Genomic DNA, 22,714 nt, shown 5'->3' with positions numbered 1-22,714 from the left:
AGCAAGTAATTTGCACCCCCTAACCTGTGGATTTGCGCCCCCTAACCTTAACCCCCCAGATGTTGCGCCCGGTGCGGCCGGTCCCCCCCTGCACCCCCCACGCTACGCCACTGAAAGACACAGATATTCAGCATTTCCCATTTGACACGTACTCACCAGTTATAAGGAAGAGAGGAAAGGAGGCCCAGCCCAAGCCAAAAGACCATCCGTAACTGGCCAGTGATCCCACATGCCCTGTGTAGCTGGCCATGGCAATCAGGACACAAGCAGCTAGGAAGAAAAAAATACGTTAGGATATAAAGTTACTTGTAAATTAAATTCTGGAAGCTGCCGCTAGTGAAATGCAGTGGCTGGAAGAAGTGCTCTGGTAGCCAGAAGCAGGTGCTTATGACCCCCCGTAATACCTGCAAGAATGCTGGCTATAGCTGAGGTCTTGGCCCTGGAGATGAAGCCAAACTGGAAGTCAAAATATTTGCCACAAAGACCAAGGCAAGAGATGGCCCCAGCAGTCATCCCAAGCAGCATGAAGACTCTGGTACTATGGACAAAATCTGGAAGGGAGGGAGGGAGGGAGGGAGGGAGGGAGGGAGGGAGGGAGGGAGGGAGGGAGGGAGGAAGGAAGGAAGGAAGGAAGGAAGGAAGGAAGGAAGGAAGGAAGGAAGGAAGGAAGGAAGGAAGGAAGGAAGGAGGGTTAAATGCATCCATGGGATTGGACAATTGCATTGCAGACACTCTGTGTAATACCTTATGCCTGTGATGGATAGATCATTCCTTATCTGTTCCACGTCCGTTTTGCAAGTATACTGTTCCATTTCAGAATTAATCTGTATTTTTCAAGAGAACCCCCAACTTAAATAAATAAAATTAATTTAGACACAGTGGGGCAGCATTTTGTGATGGTGTTCCTAATCCTACCTGTGGGGGTCAGTTCCTGAATGGAGCAAAGTGGGGCTGTTAACATTGGTGGCTGATGCTTATGGTGGTGGGGGGGTGTGTGGCAGGAAGTCCAACAGTAAGTGTCTTATTATAAGTTAGGAGGCTGGCAGGTGGGGGCTGGCTGAGAACAGAGTGAGGTTGGTGGGGCAATGCCGCATTTGCCCTGAGAGACTAGCCTCCTATTACCCAGCACAATGGTTATTGAGCTGTTGCAACACCTGCCACGATCCACAGGTGTTCATTCTGCCCCCCCTCTCCCCCGAATGCTGTTTAACATCTCTACAGTGGTACCTCAGGTTACATACGATTCAGGTTACAGACTCCGCAAACCCAGAAATAGTGCTTCAGGTTAAGAACTTTGCTTCAGGGTGAGAATAGAAATTGTGCTCCGGCGGCGCATCGGCAGCAGGAGGCCCCATTAGCTAAAGTGGTGCTTCAGGTTAAGAACAGTTTCAGGTTAAGAACGGACCTCCGGAACGAATTAAGTACTTAACCCGAGGTACCACTGTATTAAGATGCTGAGAGGTGCCATCAGGAGAGGTAGCTGAAGTAACATTTTGTTTTCATTTCATTTATTAGACTTATCAGTTGCTTGTCACCCGAAGGTCTCCAAGCGACTTAAAGCGAAAAAAGGTAAAAAAGTAATACATAATACCATAGAGTGAAAAGGGAGGGGGGAGAGATCATATAATACCTTAATATTTCATGTAACATAAATTGCATTGGGGAGCACATACACAGCAATGTTCTGACCCACTTATTAGCAAATAAACAAAACCTCCACCTCCGCCTAATCCTAATGTCATTGCCATTGAACCAACATTTCCCCCCAGTTAACCTCTCCACCCCACCCAGAAGTCTCAAGGCCAGCTGTTGCAAATCCATGGTAGGTGGGTCCAGTGTCCTGAAGGATGGTCCAGCGTCTCTCTTCTCCTTTCATCAGGGAGCAGTAGCAAAGCAGGAAGATGGTAATGGAAGTTTTAGCTGCTTTGCAGTTGACCAGACTGCTGCTCCTCCTCCTCCTGGTTCAGGTGCCACTAAGATGCAATTTGTGGAGTCCTGGGTATTGTTACAAGCTTATCAGATGTTCCTCAGTGTGAAGCTAGTCACGGTGGGACAACATCCATTAAAAACCCCACCAAAAATAGTCCCAAACTGCCAATCTCCCTGCAGTACACACACACACACACGAACACACACATCACATGAAGCGGCAGTGGGACACAGCAAGCCTGCCAAGAACACAGTGCGAATTAAGTGTGCAGTCATCCCAGGATCCTTTGCAGCATGCAGAAAGGTTGTGGTTGATAGTGATGGACAGGGACTCCCAGGGGCGCCAACTTGGGCCCCAGATTATGAGTGCCCAGTGGCATACCGTGATGTAACGTGATGTCATGATGTCACATTATGTTGCGCATGCTGCAGCAATTACCTGGGAGTCCTGGAAGTCATGTCTGAGGCCTTGAACGCAACCAGCAAGGCCTCTGACCTGACTTCCAGGAGAAACTGGAAGTCACATCAGAGGCCCTGAAAGGCTTTGAACGCAATTTCTGAGGCCCTGTGAGGCCTCCAATGCACTTTTTGGGGCCTCGTGAAGCTCCAGAAGTCATATTGGAGGCCCCATGGTGTGGGTGCCAAGCACCCAGGCGTCCAGGGCCCCCTATAGTTGGTGCCAGTGGGGACTCCTCAGCAAACAAAAGTGGTATCCTGATGGATCACCTGTTGCATATATTATACCACAGTAAAAGCCGTGATTTTTGGAGATCAGATGGGAATCAGCAATATGGACCATCACCATTTTTATGCTGCCCATAGCAGCCATTTTGTGCTGGAACCCACTGCACTCAAGTTAGTGCTGAATACCACACCACTAGGACTCGTAGCAGAAGACAAAAATCTTACTATTCACATCCGTCCCAAGTGACCTACAACCAGAATTGACTCCATAATAAACACAAAATTTCCAGAGGCCAATGGTTCTATTGCTATCTGCTACCCAGTGGTCTGATCCCAGGGCAATGAGGAAGAGCAGAAGACTGATGAAACTGCAAATCATGGCGCCAATCTGCAGGGCCTGCATTGTGAGAATGGTCAGATCTTGTGACTGCTCAGATGACGAACCTGGGGAAGGGAGACATGCACATTATTCCACATAAATTGCAGTCTGCGTTTGGGTGTGTTTAAAATTTGCATATGTGCCGAGAGGCCTACAGCACATTGTGCTGCCATGAAGATGTCCTCAGGTGTGCAGACTATGATAGGCAATTAATACTTCTCCATTTCAGGTTAATAATGATCAGTGCTTTTTTTCTAAAAAAAATGTTTAGGGGTACTGTCATTTTCCTACTCATATCGAAATACTGCCCCTCAATGAGGTCAAACTTAGATTCACAATATGTTTAGGGGTATACTTACCCCTGCATCCCCCCAGAAAAAGCAATAATAATAATAATAATAATAATAATAATAATAATAATAATACAGTGGTACCTCTGGATGTGAATGGGATCCGTTCCGGAGCCCCATTCGCATCCTGAGGAGAACACAACCCGAGTCTGTGCATGCACGGGTCGCAATTTGCCACTTCTGCACATGGGCGTGACGTCATTTTGAGCATTTGCACATGCATGAGCAGCGAAACCTGGAAGTAAACTGTTCCGTTACTTCTGGGTCACCACGGAACGCAACCTGAAAATGCTCAACCTGAAGCTACTTTAACCCGAGGTATGACAGTAATAATAATAATAATAATTTATTATTTCTACTCTGCCCATCTGGGTGGCTCCCAACAGAACATTAAAAACACTATAAAACATCTCAGAAGTTGATAGTTTTTATTTATTTATTTTTTTAAAAACTATTTTACTGCAAAAGTCTGGTTCAGAACAATTGCTTTTAGTCTATTTCCTCGGCTCCAGTTATGCGAAGTACCAAAGTCCGCCAGCATTCAGCTACTGAAAAATATTCCTTTCTCCTAGAGAAATCAAGAGGTTATTGTCTCACAAGGCTCAGAATCTCCACCTCCTTTCTCTAGGTGAAAGGAACCCTGGAACAAGCCCCTGGCATGCTTTTACTCTGCAACCCACTCACCAGGGGTGGGCAGTATACCCACCTCTGATCAAAGGGTACCACCTATCTGTGGATGGTCCTCATCTCTTTTGCCTGACCCTCTGCATCATTGTGCTTTCTTTTGACTTCTGAACTGCTGGATTGCGGGGTTGTAGGCTCTTTCTGGATACTGGTTCCATCAGAGATTAGAATGATGCACATATGCAATACCCTTTGGTTGTGCCATTGGAGAAAGGCAGCATTGGACACCTGCTCAGGCCCACACCTTTGCTGGGATTGCAGAGCTTCCTGGTCCTGCTGCTGCTCCTTCAAACTATCCATTGGCCTTTTGTGAGTCTGCCTCCCTTCTAGAGTAGAGATCACTGATGGCATTTCCTAACAAGAGTAGGCCAAGCATAGGTGAAGGCAACCAGGATAAGCCCCTCTTCCAGGTAACATATTTGCTTACCACACGTCAGATCTCCAGAGAGATGTTCCTGCACACCAAAAGCCTCCAGTTCACAGCTCAGTCCTTCTCTCTGCTTCTCCTTTGCTCTGTCTTCAAAGGTTACAACACACAAACAACTTGCAAAAGGCCTTCAGCATAAGCAAGAGGAAATGCTGCAACCCACCTGGATTGCCACTGTGTTCCAGAAATGATCAAGAAGCCAACTGCCAACAGCAAGGCAAAAAGTGGGCAGAGCAACAAAGGTTAACTTCTCTGAAGTCTTATCCTGTGTTGGGGAGACCACCCCACACCAATATCCCATAAGGCACCAATTCTCATATGGAAAATCCACCAGTCTATACATAAGTCCTTTGTAAAGAGATAAGTGTGAATTTTGAAAGATGTTTTGGTTTGCTTATTGTTACAGAACGTGTCATTCAAATGCAGACTGAATCAAATCCCCACCCCTAGGGCTAACTTAGTTGTCTCAATCCCCATCTTTCTACTCTCTGGCGAAGTTGGACGTGTACCCTAGGAGTTGTGTTTTGTTAGGGGACATACTGGAGCTTATGCAATTTGTAGCTCACTTTGTTTTGCATCCGTTCTTGTTTGATTATCCATTCAAAGACAGTGGGCTTTTTGGGTACACTACATATGTGTGTGTGATGGGCGGAGGCGCGGCACAGCATGGAAGGTCAACAGAACCCACTGCGCCACACCAGCCCTCACCATCAATGTCGCCTGGCATGTGCACAGGCTGAGGAGAGTTTGCAGAGCCCGTGCGCCAACTCAGCCCTGGCTACCACAGCAAAGAAGGGCTGTACTGAGCCCTTTCCTGCCCATGCAGGGAGTACCCAGGTTGGCCAATGCGGCCCTTCACTGGCAAGCCCAGCCCCCGACACTGGCCAAGCAACTATTCTCTGAGGGGCCTGGGGACACGGTGATGAGACTAGGCTGGGCTCTGGGACCCAGAAACACGCAGTTGCATGCAGGGTGGAGCGGGGATTCCTGGGGGGGTGCCTAGCTTGTGCTCTCTAAAAACCATGCACCCAGGGCTACAGCCACCTGTCCCCCCCACACTACGCCTGCCTCCTGGGTCTGAAGTTCTCCATTTCTTCTTTATGAAGAGGAGAAGACACGGACTGCTCCCCTCCCCCACTGCCCACAGATTGGTCCTCCATCTCCAAACAGTCCCAGTTTTATCATCAGCCTGAGAGGCATCACTGGCAGCTTTTAATCCTCATCGATACTCACTAGTTAACATAATCTATTGCTAAAGCATTTGTAAATTCCAGAAGTGGCCTTATGCAGGGCTCATTTCATTTTAAGGAGAGAGTGCTGGATGCTTGCAAAACTTTTTGCAAAGTCTGGATAGTTTCCATATACTGATACGTTTTGTGACTAGGGATGGGTGAAGTGACAAATTTCAGTGTATTTCTGTTTCTCATTTGTCCAATCTTCAGTTCGGTTCAGCTGGAGAGGAGTTTGTCCAGTTTATAGCTCACTTCATTTTGTACCCTTGTAACCCGTTTTTATGCATTTACTTATTCAGTTTATATCCTGTCCTTTCTCACAAAGGAGCATGGCAAGCCCATCGACAACCACATAACCCCTTCTCTTACAATCAGTAAAAAATGCTTTATCATTTTAGCCTAGTCTTTTTCTTTCTTATTGTCACCCACTAAAGCTTTGCAAAGTTTGTTTTGAGCCGGCATCCTTAATCATTTGAGCCAGGTAGAGCCTCGCTGAGAAAGACTTCCTTCCTCAGCAAACCCACATCCTCATGAAAACAACAGAATATGAAGGCAAGAACTCAAAGCATATAATTTAATCCATAGACCATTCTTTTCTGCTGGATGCACTGAAAAAGCTTGCTTTACTCATTCCTTGACTTTCACCCAGCCATTGAATGAATAATATCGTTCATAATTATTCTTAATTTTTAGATTATCATACGTTGGGCAGATACTAAACTGTAGAGATTCTTTAACCTCATTTTTTAAAAAAATAAACAAATAAATAAAAATTTAAGTCTGTTTTTGGGGAAGGAATGATTTGCTTCTCATGCCGGGCTAGGCACTCTGCTGCCCTCCATATGTTGTTGGACTTCAGCTCCCATCAGCCTCAGCTAGCAAGGTCATTGGTCAGGAATGGAAATCGTAGTCCACAAAAGTTTGGAGGCACCTCACTGAGTAGCCCTGTTCTACAGTATTCAGGAAAGGGATTCCAATTTATTACAAAGAGACCTTGTTTCTGTTTCTTCTCACTAAAGTACATTCATTTTCCTTCAGCTCGAACTTGCCCCAGTGCAGGCTACGTCTCTGTGCCCCACTGTATCAACTTGGCTCCAGGTGTCATCTGAAGTGGAAGCACAGCCTTTTCTTCATGCTCATGCTGACCCAGCAGTATCCAAGGGGAAAGACAGCCCACCTGTCAGGAGAGAAAAGGGGCTGATTAAGGCAACAGGGGGAGCAGAATAAAACACCACCCAAGATGTATGGGGCTCTGACCCCAGCGTTACCTCTCTTGCTCATCCTCCAAGACCTGCTGTTCTCATGGACCAAAATATATTCCCTTCCACAGTACCACACTGACTGCGCATTCTGAGACTTCTCCAAGGGACTAGTCATGGGCAGAACTGGAAGTTTCTAAGAGTGGATGGATAAGCCTATCTCCCATCCGTGTCATTAATGCATAAACCTGTTCCAACCCATTTTCACATCACACTGTAAATTATCTATTTTAAAATAAAACGTAACAAGAACTAATGTGTATCCACAACATACATATATAAACACAGATCTTAGGTCAACATATGCATTGCTAAAATACATATTTTGATGTATATGTGCTGATTTTTAAAACAAGAGGCTTCTATCGATATCCTCCATGGGCACATGGGATCCTAGAACTATTGGGGTAGTATTGGATTTGATCGTAGGAAGCAGCCATGCAGATCACCTTGCCAACAAAGGTCCATATAGTTAAAGCTATGGTTTTCTCAGTAGTGATGTATGGAAGTGAGAGCTGGACCATCAAGAAAGCTGATTGTTGGAAGAATTGATGCTTTTGAATTATGGTGCTGGAGGTGACTCTTGAGAGTTCCATGGACTGCAAGAAGAAGAAGAAGAAGAAGAAGAAGAAGAAGAAGAAGAAGAAGAAGAAGAAGAAGAAGAAGAAGAAGAAGAGTAGTAGTAGTAGTAGTAGTAGTAGTAGTTTGGATTTGATATCCCGCTTTATCACTACCCGAAGGAGTCTCAAAGCAGCTCACATTCTCCTTTCCCTTCCTCCCCCACAACAAACACTCTGTGAGGTGAGTGGGGCTGAGAGACTTCAGAGAAGTATGACTGGCCCAAGGTCACCCAGCAGCTGCATGTGGAGGAGCGGAGATGCGAACCCAGTTCCCCAGATTACGAGTCTATCGCTCTTAACCACTACACCACACTGGCTCTCTCCATTCCGAAGGAAATCAGCCCTGAGTGCTCACTGGAAAGACAGATCCTGAAGCTGAGGCTACAATACTTTGGCCACCTCGTGATAAGAAAAGACTCCTGTTGGTTTTTTCCTACCTCATAGCAATCATCACAACTTTAGTGGTCTAGGCCAGGGGTAGGCAACCTAAGGCCCATGGACCACAAGCAGCCCTCTGGGGTCATTTAACTGGCCCATGAGCCACCCCCAAACTAAGCCGCCAACTCGGTGAGTCCCCACGCACTGTGCAAAACTGGCACAGCACGGCGTGGGGACTCACTTCCGCGGTGCCAGAAATTGTGTCTGCACAGGCTCAGATGCTGAAAATCACCCGAAATTGTGGCCGCACGCACTCATACATGCACCTAATCTGGCCCACAGATGGATCTCCACTGGAATGAACTGGCCCAAGCGAGTTAAACCTTGCCGACCCCTGGTCTAGGTATTGGATGCTCCTTAGTCTTGGCCAGGCAGGGGAAAGGTTGTAGTCTTGGCCTACCCCTCCCCAAATGTAGGGTATCCCATTAAAGGGGTCCAGGAGGAGTTGCTTCTGGCTGTATGCCCAGGCAGGGGCTTGGACCTCAGCACTCCTCAAGGTGGTGACCCCCACGGGAGTCCCCCTATTTGACGTAAGCCATAGGAACCCCTGCTGCTGCGTTGACCCTTGATGTCACTTCCGGCAGGCGGGTTGGAAGTAAATGGTTGACCGATGCCTATGCCAAACCTCTTGCCTCTGATGTCAATAAAGTTGTGGCCTGGTTTGATCCCATTCAAACTGCCATGTCCTTCATTTTTTTTTTTTAAAGTAATATTTATTCAAAATTTTAAAGGTTACAATAAAAAAGAGGAAAACAGAATTTTTTTAAAAAAAACATAGAAAACATACAATCATTAAAAAAAGAAGAAAAGGAAAAGAAAAAAGAAACAAATCAAACCTTTACATAACTTTCTTCCTTTACTTATTTCCTTGAACCTCCTCGCACTTCCCATTTTTTGTATTCTAATTTAAATTGTTGTTTCAGCAAATCCTTCTAACCTAATTTTTATCTTAATAATTTATTTTAACATACTGTATCTTTACATTCTCTCTTTCATCAATTCATTTTTACTTAATCCTTTAATGTCTTTTTACCAAAGCCACATTAATTCCTTTCTCAAACATCTTATCAACAAAATCCTTGATTTTACCATATTTTTAGAAACCACTTTTACTTTTACTTTATCCAAACTTAACTCTCATCCAGACCTATATAGCAATACTTGTTCTTAAGACATTTCCCTAAGGTCGAAAGAAAATTCCCTTCCACAAATTTCCCAATTCTCCTAAAAGTAAAACAAAAAAGTAAAACAAAAAAGCAACTTATATTATATACCCTTTAAAATCCCATTTTTCATTCCACCCATACCCCCTTCCCGGTTTCAGTCCCCAACAAATCTCAAGGGGAAAAAAAGACCATCAACCCGGAGATCTTATATCCGAGGCTCTTAAATCTCTCTCATAGCTCCTCTGCCAGTCTTTTTGATAGTCTGATATTAAAGACCAAATCTCGGGGAGACTCCCGCCCCACAGCATCCATGTTTCTTCCAGCCAGGCCTACATACTTAAAGATAAGGCCTATAGGGTATTCCACATCTTGTTTCATTCTCCTTTCAGTTCCAAATGTCCCCATAGCTCCAACTTCCAGCTGAATCAAATTTATAATCCAAGGGTCATGTGATCTCCACATAAGGAGGTCTCTCCATCTTTCATTTTCCAATTCAGGCCAGGCTTCCATCTTCAAAGATTTGTTTCTCCTTGTTACCATCATGTCAGGCCTCAAGTTGCGGCTCGCCTTTTGCATCTGCAGGGTTACGGCTCCCCCTTTTTTCTCTTCAGAGGCAACATTACTCTCCTTCTCAACTTTCTCTGTTTGTTCAGTTAAGTAGAATTCCTGTACCAAGTTCTTATCAAGTTCATTGCTAGTACTAACTCTTGTGCCCAAAGTTGTAACATTTGTAGTCAAAACACCTATTTGACCTTGCAGCTTTCCCAAGAGAAAGAAAGTCCTGTACAGTTCAGACTGGATTTCCTTACCAACTGCCATTCTTAAGCATACCAAGGTCAAAAAACAATTTCTCAGCTGGTTCTTAATGCAATGTCCCAAGGCTCCCTCTAGGGGGATTTAAGTTTCTTTTTACTCCTTTCAGCACAAAACCAAAAGTTCCATATGTTAAATTGTAACAGTCCTTCCTTCTTTTAAAACATAAACTTGTAACAAATATAGACAGTAGAGACAAAGTCCTCTTTTTGTATCTTGACAGCTAACTTGACAGGTGTCAAATTGTTCAATTGCTCATCAACCGGCTCTCGCGGACCACTCCTGGGTCCGGGGGGGGTGGCACATCAATTTTTAACTTCAGTTCTTCTCCTGCAGGTTCCCCTGCTTCCAAATAAATTTTCTTGTAATCACAATCAGTAGAATTAAAATCTTTTACAAAAAATAAGGCTCTCCACGACCTTAGTTGGAGGTTCTTTGCTTTAGATTATTTACAGAAAGGGGAGGCAGACTTCCTGTTTGGACCTTCCCCGATCAGTGCCGAATTTAAAAGTATTTTAAAAATCCAATTTCCGTACTACTCACGGGTTGTTGTTTTAGAGTTCAAATTGTCCCAGGAAAAAGGCAGCGCTCTCCAGCAACAGCTATGCGGCTTCGCTCCACGGAAATAGCCGATGACTCTCAGCACCGCACCACTTCCCCCTCTTCACTTCGGAGCCCATTAGTGGGTTCCTTAGCGGGTTGGGGGGCGCTAAAGGTGCCTGCTGAGTCCCATGGTCACAGGCTTCATCTGCCTGTGATTTTTGAAAGGGTCCCCGCTTTGCCGTAGCGGAGAAGACCCGTTTCCCGCGGAGCTATTCCCTCAGTTCAGAGGGAGTCCGCCATTGCCAGTGGCGCCACCCCGGAAGTCCAAACTGTGCCATGTCCCTCATACTGTTATTCAGAGAGTTGGGGGAAGTGCAGAGCCTGGTCATGCAATTCAGGCATTATGGAGTCCTTCTGGCATAGTGGGGAAGAGAAGGTCTGATTTGCAATAGGTCCTTTCATTGCTGTTAAGGGAGATGCAGGATGTGGTCCTATGAGATAAGTGTTCTACCCCACAGGGATTGATTTTGGACCCCCTCAGATATGGGGGGTCCTTATCCTTCATGCTATTTAACACCTATGTATATACTAACCCCATAGGGAGCACACACAAAAATCATTTTTCTTAACCCACAATCATTTGTGCTCATCCTCAACACGCTGCTTTCAATCTAAATTAATTCTGGATCCTGGCAATCCACCCACAAGGGTGGGTGTGGTGACATAAAACCTTTCACCTAATTAGGGTATCCATATTTTTGCTTCCCTGCCCACACCTCAGATAATCGAAGAAGGAAGCGCTCTTGGTATATACCAACCCACAATGTCATTGGGCAGGTATGGATGCGCCCACACACACCTGCTTCCATCTGTGTTCAAATTGACACACTGTAGAGCAGCCCCAGACGTAAATAATGCAGCTGACAAGGCTGCGCGAAGGCAAACTTTTTAATAAAGACGTGCATTTTCAGCATTTCCCATTTGACACATACTCACCAGTAATAAGGAAGAGAGGAAAGGAGGCCCAACCCAAGCCGAAAGACCATCCATAAGACAATTCAGGACTGAGCAATGTTCCCTCGCGCCCTGTGAAGGTGGCCATGGCAATCAGGACACAACCAGCTAGGAAGAAAAAATACATCAGGATATCAAGTTACTTGTAAATTAAATCCTTGATGCTGAGCTGGAAGCTGCAGCTAGTGCAAAATGGAGAGGATCAACTATTCACTTGGGGTGAAATATGACCAACATATATACTGCTGCTGAAAGAAATGCACTGGCTGCCAATCCGCCGCTGTGCAAGGTTCAAAATTAGTGTACAAAGCCCTATATAGCTATGACCCAGTGTGAATAAAACATCATCTCACCCCTTACATCCCAAGCTGACCACTGTGCGCTGCAAGAAATGGCATCCTGCAGGTGCCAACCTATGAGGAGGTCTGTTCCACATGATGACAAAATTGGGTCTTTGATGTGGTGGCACCTACACTTTGGAACTTCCTCCCTTTATACATCAGACAGGCACCTTCTTTCTGGTGCATGCTAAAGATGTCCTGCTTTCAACGAACGTGCTAAAATCTTTATTCCAGCTGGTATCTGTTCTGAATCTGAGTTGACTGTAGATTATTGGCTGCTGTTCTGAACAGTTTTTCTATATTTATGGTTGCCAGATTTCAAATTGCTTTCAAATGCAATTGTTTGGCTGTTTTTATATGTGTATCAGTTACATATAATGAAAAAGTAAAAGTGTCATCACCCTGCAGTTCACTTGAACACAGACAGGTGGCGATGTGAAATAAAGTGTGATGAGCAGTGGTGGATGGGTGGCTCAAGCAAGGGACTGCCACAACATGCGGCAGCCGTTTCTGAGCAGCAGCCCTTCTCTGCTGGCCACCTTTCAGCCTTGCTCCTCCTGCCAGCCAAGCTGTTCATTCTACTGTCAGTGGAGGCAAAGGTATAAAAAGGAAGATTTTAGGAGCATGCCTTGCTGAATAAGGGGGGCATGGTTTTTGTTGGATGAATTCCACTTCTACTTGCAGTGCTGCTTTTGAAGCTGCTCTATACAGATCTTTTCCATCTCCAACATTGCAGTTGGAAAAGAGCCATTTCTGGGGAGGCTTTGAAGATCCTTTGTGATCCTCTTCTTCTCCTTTGCACCATAATATTGGAAGTGCAAATAAGAAGGGGGAGGAGGATCATGAAGGGTTTTACGAACTGGCTCTTCTCCTTTGCATTGATGGAAATGGAAGAGGAAAGATGTATTTAGGGAGATCGCTAAGCCCTTTTCTAGGCTTCTACTTTCAACTTCTGATGTTGCAGGTGTTGCAAAAAGAAGCATCAGAAGTTCACCCTCCTGAGAGGCCTACAGCAGATTCATACCTTCCAGATGAACTGGATATGCAGTAGTGGCTCCACCACTCTCTAAATACCTGGGATGGAGAGTAAGGGTTTGAATTGTACCTTTTATCATGTCAATACATTTCAGTGGATATGACTTAGTTGGAGTCCACCAATAGGATTCCGTGTGGACTTTTCCTTTCAGCTCAAGTTTTCTTGGCATAGGATCTGTGGGATTTGTTAAGACACAGTCTACAGCTCTGAGTTTGGGGCTTGAGGGGACTGTGGAATCAGATGCATATGACCCCAAGGATACCTGCAACAAGGCTGGCTATGGCTGAGGTCCTGGCCCGGGAGAGGAAGCCAAACTGGAAGTCAAAAAATGTTCCACAAAGAATAATGCAAGAGACGGCTCCAGCGATCATCCCGAAGAACATGAACGCTCGGGTGGCATGGATGAAATCTTGAAGGAAAGAAGAGAAATGAAGAAGGGGGTTAAATGCCCATAACTGCCAGGGAGACCAACAGTAGGCAGTGCCAGAGGCCATGTCAGGCAGAGCCAGCCCCTGGAAGGTGGGGGTTGGCAGTGCCCCATTTGCCCTATTGACCAGACTCCTATTGCTCAGCAGCATGATTATTTTAGTCATACCTCGGGTTAAAGATGCTTCAGGTTAAATCTTTTCAGGTTGCATCCTATGGTGACCCAGAAGTACCAGAAAGGGTTACTTCTGTGTTTCGCCGCTTGTACATGCGCAGACGCTCAAAATGATGTCATGTTCATGCGCAGAAGTGGTGAATCGTGACCCATGCATGCGCAGATGCGCAGACATGGGTTGCGTTCTGCTCAGGTTGCAAACGGGGCTTCGGAGTGGATCCTGTTCGCAACCAGAGGTACCACTGTATTTATTTATGAATATGCATACCCCGCCTACTAACCAAAGTTCTTGAGGCAGCTTACAATAAAATATTTAAAATATTTTTAAAAAGGCAGCGGTGCAATCATCAAAACAGCACAGAGTCTCCCCTAACCCCTGTTCTCCAGTGTTCCAAGAAATCCAGCTGCATCGTCCATATGTCCTCACTGGGTGGCTGCTGTTGTCTCTCACAGCTCCAGCCCTCCTGGCAGATGCAGGAGTTGCTGGTTCACATACTTGACATTTCAAGCACTGCAGTAGTTCATTTGACGGATCCTTTCCCTTCCTTTCTGTGCAAGGAATGAGTTTTTGACTTGAAAGAGCAATGCAGTGTCTTTTGGCTAAATCTCGGGCAACCCCTTGGGCAGTATTCGCCACAAATTTCAAACTCTAAATCAGGGAAGGAAAACACTTCCTGGCAGAGAAACAGCTGTGTTCCAAAGGAGATGTGGGAACTCGCATCCTCACGCCCTCACCAGCTCCTTGTTTACACTCCAAACATGGCCAGAAGCTCATAGCGTCTGCGCCAAGTCTACCCATAACCCTCCCCATAGCAGTGAAGGCATCCTGTCATTGGTGATGTTTCAGGTGTGACACAGCAATGCTGGTGTACTTGCAGGTGGCAGCTACCGCAAGCAGGAAGCTACAGAAGAAGAATCACTTTCTGTTTTGCCTCAAGTGCCAAAACTTCTCAGTCCAGCCCTACATATATTATACCAGGCATAGGAAAATTCGGCCCTCCAGATGTTTTGAGACTACAACTACCATCATCCCTAGCTAACAGGACCAAGGGTCAGGGATGATGGGAACTGTAGTCCCAAAACATCTGGAGGGCCGAGTTTGCCTATGCCTGTATTGTTGTTGTTTAGTTGTTTAGTCATGTCCCATGGACCAGAGCACGCCAGGCACTCCTGTCTTCCACTGCCTCCCGCAGTTTGGTCAAACTCATGTTGGTAGCTTCGAGAACACTGTCCAACTATCTCATCCTCTGTCGTCCCCTTCTCCTTGTGCCCTCCATCTTTCCCAACATCAGGGTCTTTTCCAGGGAGTTTTCTCTTCTCATGAGGTGGCCAAAGTACTGGAGCTTCAGCTTCAGGATCTGTCCTTCCAGTGAGCACTCAGGGCTGATTTCCTTCAGAATGGATAGGTTTGATCTTCTTGCAGGTCATGGGACTCTCAAGAATCTACCATAGCAAAGGCAGCAATTGGACTCACTGTTGCAGATTACTGTCATCTATTTCTTTGCTTCCCACAGCAGCCATTTCATGCTGGCCCCCACGGCACCTTTATTAAAATATGATTCCCAGCACCTAACACAGAGTAAATGTGTTATCCCTAGTCACACCAGACTTTCAGGGAGTTGAAGAATGATCAAGTGCCCCACACACTGCTGCATGCCTTAGAAATGAAGATCAGTTCAGTCTGCTTTTGAATGCCTTAAGTACTCCTAGCAGAAGACAGAGAAGATCTTACCTGACACAACCATCTCCAAAGCTTGGCAATTAGGTATGCACATATTCCAGAGGCCCAAGATGTAATTGTTGGTGACCACCCAGTAGTCTGAACCCAAGGCAATGAACTACCATCACCTTTTAATTTTTTTGCTGCCCACACCTGCCATTTTGTGCTGCACCCAGGGCACCTTTATCATAGCATGAGTCCCAGCACCTAATATTTTACCCTTACCCCCCCACACACAAAAGAGGACAGGGTAAATGTGTTATCTCTAGTCACACTGGACTTTCAGGGAGTTTCAGAAGGATCAACTGTCCTGCCACACTGCTGCATAACTTAGAAATGAAGATTGGTTCAGTCTGCTTTAGAATACCGCACCTTAAGTACGCCTAGCACAAGACAGAGAAGATCTTACCTGTAACAGAACCCATTGGATATGAAATACAAGAATAGCTTGAACCGAAATGGCTGCAAACTTTCCAGAGGCCATAGTTCACATTGCTGCCTACCACCCATGAGTCTGAGCCCAGGGCAATGAGGAGGAGGAGAAGGCTGATGAAAGCACAAATCACAGCGCAGATCTGCAGTATACGCATTGTGAGAACGGTCAGATCTGAGACTGAGGAGCACAATAGGGATGATGAACCTGGGGAAAGGAGACATCCACATTATTCCACATCAGTTGCAGGCTATGATTAGTTTTTTCTGTAAAGTTGCACACGTCCTGAGAGGCCTACAGCAAATTCATACCTTCCAACATTTCTTCGATGAAAATAGGGATGTCATATGCAATAGTACTACTATTACTATTATTACTACTACCACTACTAATAATATTTATACCTAGCCCATTTGACTGTTTTCTCCCAGTCACTCTGGGTGGCTTCTGACATATATACAGGGCTGCCTTCAGATGTCTTATAAAGGTTATAGTTACTTATCTCCTCGGCTCGGGTTCATACCCTCCAACATCTCTCCAGTGAAAATAGAAGATCCTACCATACCCTTCAACATTTCTCTGATGAAAATAAGGATATCCTAAGGAAAAGCAGGACATTCCAGGTTTGGGTACAATTCTTTGTGTTTGGATAAGTGAATTTGTGGATAATGAGCAGAAGGATAGCATAATGTAGTTCACTGAATTCCTTCAAATATCTCTGAGTTAGACCCGAAAGTAGTTTTCAGGGTTGCTGAGTGAACTAAAGATAAATTAAGTTTATTTTGGGGTAGAACTTTGTGCAATTTATAGTTCATCATCACTTTCATCCTCCCACACAGCAGGAGGCCCAGACTTTTAACTTCCTTTAAACAAAACAAAAAAAGTCAATGGGATAGCTATAAAGAAAGTTGAAAATCAAAATGTGGAGACAATGTTCTTATTATAACCTGTTTATCCTAGTGCCGATGACCACATCTCATAGATAAGATTTTTCATGCATTTTTGAACCACAGAGTGGACACTTTTGTCCAACTCAACATTCAAAGCAGAAAATCTAAACCTCCCTCCAACCTTCCTCTCTTGAAAATCGGGGTGCCTGTCTTTTGGTGCCATGCTCTTGTGAAAGAGGGACAACACTGCAAGTGTCAGCACTGGCTTCAAGCACTGGCGCATCCTCCGCTTTGAGTTCAGCAGTGGTGGTGCTGGAGGGGCAAACAGGGCATTCTGGGATCAAATCAGAAGCTGAATTGGCTTCTGTAATTCCAGGATGTCCCAGGAAAATTGGGACAATTGAAGTGTATGTCATTGCAATCAATCAACTTACTCTGACAAGGACTGGTGTTGGATACAACCCTATCCTACCAGTTTTCATATCTCCCCCTTTTAAATAAATATGCAAAGTGACTCAGAACAAAACAATGCCCCCCAAAATGAATTTTCACAGCAAAATAGGCTTCATAGGAATATCTACGAACCCAGAAATATGGGACCCCCAACAGAGCTATGCCAAAGTTTTGTGATCATTTTGCAGCACCAACCCCTCCCTTTCTTGGCCTCTCAAATTGAGTATCTGATGCATCAAACCAAGCTTCATAGTTAACACCCCAAAACCTAGCACTGTCCAATTCACTACGAATCATTTTGCAGTAGAATACAATGGCAAAACTTTGGAGTGAATTAAAGCAACGTTGAATTTGGGGTGACCAGTAAGGCCCACCCACTGGGCAAGTCAGCCTCACAATTTTGGGTGCTGCCAAACGTGGGGGTTTCTGCTGCAAAACAAATTACAAAATTTTGGCTAAGACAATGGGCTTATCCACACTTCCTCTTGTCCTCTTACTTCCCACCCCCCTGGAAAACAGCTCTCGTGTTTTCCCCGGATTGCCATTGGTTTCAGATCTACTTCTAGAGAGCAGGTTTTCCCTTGGGAAGGAGTGGGGCAAGGAGGAAACTGCTCAGACCCTTGCCTAGAAAGCTGTTAGGACCTGTACTTTCTAGGCACAGCACAAGCAGATGTATGGATGGGCCCAATGTTGAATTTTGTGTGTTGTTAAATAGGAAGCCCAGTTTGATATATCAGTTACTTTGTATGGGGGTTGGGGGGGGTTGCAAAATGATTGCAAACCAGTGGCTCAGGTTTGGAGTGAATCAGGCAATGTTGGGTTTTGGGGTGTTAACTAGGAAGCCCAGTTCAATATATTAGCTACTCTGTTTTGCAGGAACCTTCAGCTATTTTTTTAAAAATACCCCATTCTCCCACAGAAATCTAGAGATTTGTCATCTCACCTGGCTCAGAATCACTTCCTCCTTTCTCCAGGTGAAGCCAGCACTCTGGAACAAGTCCCTGGCATGCTCTGACTCCACCACCCCTTAAAAGGGGTAGGAAGAGATTGGCACCGCCTCTCAAAGGACACTGCCCCTCTGTGGTTGGCCCCCATCTCTCTCTGCCGAGCTTTGTGTACTTTTGCTTTCTTCATATATTCTCTGAATGGCTGAGCTTCACCTGCTGGTTTCTGCAGACCAAACCTCCGCTAAAGACAAAGGAGGATGTCAGGCTATGAATTAGCACCACCCCTCGCCAGCCACCTGGCAACCCTATACCCTCCAAGTTTCCCCTGCCAGCACCCCCCCCCCCCATTGTTGAATATCGCTTTTCTGCCAGAATCATTGGTCTCAACTTATTAGTAGACACGGGTGGCACTGTGGTCTAAACCACTGAGCCTCTTGGGCTTGCCGATCGGAAGGTCAGTGGTTCGAATCCCCACGACAGGGTAAGCTCCCTTTGCTTTGTCCCAGCTCTTGCCAACCTAGCAGTTCGAAAGCATGTCAAAGGGCAAGTAGATAAACAGGTACCGCTACGGTGGGAAGGTAAATGGCATTTCCATGCACTTTGGTTTCTGTCAAAGTGTTCCGTTGCGCCAGAATCAGTTTAGTCATGCTGGCCACATGACCCGGAAAGCTGTCTGTGGATAAACGCCAGCTCCCTCAGCCTGAAAGCGAGATGAGCGCCGCAACCCCATAGACGCCTTTGACTGGACTTAACAATCCAGTGGTCCTTTACCTTTTACCTTTACAGTGGTGCCTCGCAAGACGAAATTAATTCGTTCCGCAAGTTTTTTCGCCTTGCGAGTTTTTCGTCTTGCGAAGCACGGTTTCCCATAGGAATGTATTGAAAATCAATCAATGCGTTCCTTTGGAAACCACCTTCAGACCAGGTCCGGGGACAGTCTGTCCCCCGACCTCTTCTGAAGGCTGGGGGGGGGGACAAGGGCTTTTCTTTCCCACCCCAGCATTTTAAAAAACCCCGGGACAGCAGAGGACTTCTCCGCTGTCCCAGGGTTTTTTTAAATGCTGGCGGGCGGCAGCGCTGCTGCCCGTCAGCATTTTAAGATCGCCCCGGACAGCGGAGAAGTCCTCCGCTGTCCCGGGGTTTTTAAAAATGCTGGCGGGCGGCAGCGAAGGCTTCGCTGCCACCCGCCAGCATTTTAAGATTGCCCCGGACAGCGGACTTCTCCGCTGTCCCGGGGCGATTTTAAAGCCCCCCGGAAGGCAGGCGGGGGGGAGCAAAGACTTTCACCCCCCGCCGGCCTTCAGAAGAGGTCCAGGAAAGGCTTTGCTCCCCCCCGCCTGCCTTCAAAAGCCGCCCGGGATAGCGGGAAGCGCTTCCCTGCTATCCCGGACCGCCCCCGCCGGCCTTCCTGGACCTCTTCTGAAGGCCGGAGTGGGGGGAAAGGCTTTGCTCCCCACCGCCAGCATTTAAAAGAGGTCCCCGGAGATTTCCCTATGGGCTTTCTTCTTGCGAAGCAAGCCCATAGGGAAATTCGTCTTGCGAAGCAATTCGCAAACAGAAAACCCTTTCGTCTTGCGGGTTTTCCGTCTTGCGAGGCATTCGTCTTGCGGGGCACCACTGTACTTATTAGGGCCTTTGGGATGCGGGTGGCGCTGTGGGTTAAACCACAGAGCCTAAGACTTGCCGATCAGAAGGTCAGTAGTTCGAATCCCCATGACGGGGTGAGCTCCCATTGCTCGGTCCCTGGTCCTGCAAACCTAGCAGTTTGAAAGCATGTCAAAGTGCAAGTAGATAAATAGGTACCGCTCTGGTGGGAAGGTAAACGGCATTTCCATGCGCTGCTCTGGTTCTCCAGAAGCGGCTTAGTCATTGCTGGTCACATGACCTGGAAGCTGTATATCACCATTTTGGGTTTTTTGGGTTGTTGTTTTTTTAAAAAAAATGCTTTAAATACCACTTAATTATTCACATTTCTAAAAGCAACCAACTGGAAATGAGATAATCAAATAATAATAAAAAGATACACTCAGGCACATGGAAATTTCAGGGACCACCTTTTAACAGGCAGTCTGTTTCCTTGTCCAGTGAAAGTATGGAGAGATCTGGTGACCTTGGTCCAAAGGTGCCAACGTTCTTTTAAACAGCGTAAGCTTTCCTGGAAAGGGGATTAATTTCCAGGAGTGGTGTGGAGACAGCAAACACTTGTGCAAGAAATGGGTGTTTTGTCTTTGAATGAGGAGCTTGAAACATTTCCTTTATTTTCCCTATCACTTTTCTCTTCTTTATGCTACTGCCTTTCCGTTCCAGCTATGTAAACTGCTTGGGTGAGGCTTTACAAAACTCTGTATGCATTCCTTTCACCTGCTTTCCAGCGTTGTGTTTGTACAGTATTTAATTAACCCTGCATCATATCACATATTCTATGAACCAAACATTCGCTTGGGTCTTTGTCTGAACATGCAAAGGCTCCGAATGTGCCCAAGGCAGGGTCACACACACAAGCCCAACCTTCAACATCATTGCATGTGTTGCATTTCCTGCTCCCTGCCAACCTGCCTGATTTCCAACTCGATGTGCTGTGAAGATCTGCAGCGAGCATTCTGCTTGCATTCACGTGACTATGGGAAGGCTCCTTTGCAGAAATGGACTCCTTGCTTTATTGGCGTCCCTGTTGGTAGAGGAGGGTCAGGGTTTCCCAAACTTGCTAGCTAGGGGTGATGGGCGTTGTACTCCAAAAACAGCTAAACCTAGGAATTTTGCTCCAGTTGGTGGTCATGCATTACATATATGACATAATAATGAGAATGGCAAGCCTTGATAAAATGTGCCTTTATTTGGTATTGATAACATTTGTTTTGCATTCTCTGTGTATCAGGTTGGTTTTTGTTATAACATCTAAGTTATTGTCTAGTCCAGTGTTTCCCAAATGTAGGTCTCCAGCTGTTTTTGGACTACAATTCCCATCATCCCTGACCACAGGCTCTGCTAGCCTGTAGTCCAAAAGCAGCTGGAAGCCCAAGTTTGGAGAGCCAGTGTGGTGTAGTGGTTAAGAGCAGTAGACTCGTAATCTGGGGAACCGGGTTCGCGTCTCCGCTCCTCCACATGCAGCTGCTGGGTGACCTTGGGCCAGTCACACTTCTCTGAAGTCTCTCAGCCCCACTCACCTCACAGAGTGTTTGTTGTGGGGGAGGAAGGGAAAGGAGAATGTTAACCGCTTTGAGACTCCTTAAAGGGAGTGAAAGGCGGGATATCAAATCCAAACTACTACTACTACTCTTCTTCTTGGATAACCGTGTAGAGGGTTCTACTTCACCGAATAACACGGTGAAGCTTGAGGTCTGGGGAGGGAGCATTAAACCTAAGAACATTGAGGGTGGGACTTGCGTGTAGGCCTTCCCCACAGAGTTTTGGATGGAGATACCAAGTCCCAAGAGTAATTTAAAGAGTTGTTTTAGAAAGAGTAAGTTCTGTAGTTGTTAGTGGTCCCCACACCCACTGAGAAATTGAAGAATGGACAGCATATTAATGAACATTACTTGGAATGGGGGGAGCAAAAAAGAAAATTGTCAGAAAATGTTGCTGAAAACCCTCATTTGATACTGAATGAAAGTCTGTTTGTAGTCCATATTACTAGACAAAGGAAGCCATGGACCAAGAGTCGAGTGCTGGAAGGTGGAAGGGAACAAGCACTTTAATTTCTTTCAGGAACCTAAAGGCAAGTGGAGAAGAAAGGGTAGGGGTCCTCTTGCTGAATTTTCCTGAGTGGGGCAGAATGTTCTGCAACTGTTTGAGGGAAGGAGGAGAGCTGAGGAAGGAAATTCTCAAAGGATTGCTCAGAATATTCTTTCTTGAGGATTTTATTTGTCAACTTTATCCTAAAACCCTTCTCTGTCAACTGCCATCTGGATCAGTTCTGAAGACACCTCTTCCCTGAAATTCAAGGAGAAATGCCGTTTCTCAACTGCTTGCTTCGAAGTGAGAATTTATTTGAAGATTGTGGTGGATCGGATGTTTAAAAGCATGAGCTGGAAAAGGAACAATCTGTTACAGGACACAGGTGCGTTCTGCCAAATGGGATTCGCCAATTTGCTCAGCATGTGAATTAGTGGATTCTTGTGATGTCTTGTTTGTTTTCTATACTGTCCTTCATCTGAGGATCACAGGGTGACTTACAATATAAAAACACAATAATACATAGCATAGCAACAAATGCAAGAAAAATAACCCCAAATAACCCCGCCAACACAGAGAGAGAGAGAGAGAGAGAGAGAGAGAGAGAGATTAAGAGGCCTGAGAGAAGAGGAATGTCTTTCCCTGGTGCCTAAAGATATGTAATGAAGGTGCCAGGCAGGCCCCCCTGGGGAGAGCCTTCCACAAGCAGTGAACCACTGCAAAAAAAGCTCCGTTCTCGTGTTGCTCCCCGCCAGACCTCACATGAAGGAGGCATATGAAGAAGGGCCTTGGATGGCGATTGCATGGTCTGTCAGAATCGGACCCCATCTCTCTCCCCCCCCCCAAAAAAAAACCTATGGAGGCTAGGGCCTAAAGCGCGCTCCCAAGCGGTGACCCCTCGGGGAGCGCTTAGGGATGTGCATCTCAGGGGGTGCCCCTGTTGGTGTTAACCCTTTTCGGTTCTATGCCGGATAGTCTGATAGGACCAATGCCTAAAGCCAATACCACTCTTACCTGAAATCAATAAAGTTGTGGCCATTTTTCGCCCATTAACCTAAATTCTGGTGTCCAGTGTCTTTATTT

At 45.9% G+C, this 22,714-nt stretch overlaps 2 protein-coding genes across 3 annotated transcripts in view; both read right to left on the bottom strand.

Moving 5' to 3' along the window:
• LOC309375326 (protein NKG7-like) overlaps nucleotides 1-4,885 on the bottom strand; it is a 56,659-nt gene extending 51,774 nt beyond the window's left edge. The window contains exons 1-4 of one of the 2 annotated variants that reach the window (XM_081921018.1): nucleotides 4,454-4,885; nucleotides 2,839-3,057; nucleotides 405-551; nucleotides 157-270 (exon numbers count right to left, since the gene is read on the bottom strand). In XM_081921018.1, coding sequence (XP_081777144.1) covers nucleotides 157-270; nucleotides 405-551; nucleotides 2,839-3,016 — 439 coding nt within the window. In that variant the 5' untranslated portion in view covers nucleotides 3,017-3,057; nucleotides 4,454-4,885. The remainder of the gene's footprint in view (nucleotides 1-156; nucleotides 271-404; nucleotides 552-2,838; nucleotides 3,058-4,453) is intronic. The other variant, XM_081921020.1, reaches the window with a different exon arrangement.
• A 1,360-nt stretch (nucleotides 4,886-6,245) lies between these two features.
• On the bottom strand, nucleotides 6,246-18,005 carry LOC309375332 (peripheral myelin protein 22-like). Its single transcript, XM_081921027.1, has 5 exons — nucleotides 17,956-18,005; nucleotides 15,646-15,876; nucleotides 13,178-13,324; nucleotides 11,521-11,646; nucleotides 6,246-6,862 (listed from the first exon to the last, which is right to left on the bottom strand). Exons 2-5 carry the CDS (start codon nucleotides 15,824-15,826, stop codon nucleotides 6,822-6,824), a joined length of 495 nt encoding a protein of 164 aa, XP_081777153.1. The 5' UTR covers nucleotides 15,827-15,876; nucleotides 17,956-18,005; the 3' UTR covers nucleotides 6,246-6,821.
• Nucleotides 18,006-22,714: the final 4,709 nt, after the last annotated feature.

Source organism: Podarcis melisellensis (genome assembly GCF_964234715.1).
Source record: "Podarcis melisellensis genome assembly, chromosome: 8".
NCBI lineage: Eukaryota > Metazoa > Chordata > Lepidosauria > Squamata > Lacertidae > Podarcis > Podarcis melisellensis.
The sequence above is the reverse complement of the archived record's forward strand: the minus strand, read 5'-3'. Positions and strand labels throughout refer to the sequence as shown.

Bases quoted from the DNA above. Each gene is read 5' to 3' on its own strand.
- LOC309375332 (XM_081921027.1), bottom strand. From the start codon at position 15,826: ATGCGTATACTGCAGATCTGCGCTGTGATTTGTGCTTTCATCAGCCTT. The intron at 11,647-13,177 runs GTATCCTTGGGG...TTTTCTTCCTAG, and splicing joins CATAGCCAGCCTTGTTGCAG to CTGGTTGTGTCCTGATTGCC. The intron at 6,863-11,520 runs GTGAGTATGTGT...CTCTCCTGACAG, and splicing joins TCCTCTCTTCCTTATTACTG to GTGGGCTGTCTTTCCCCTTG.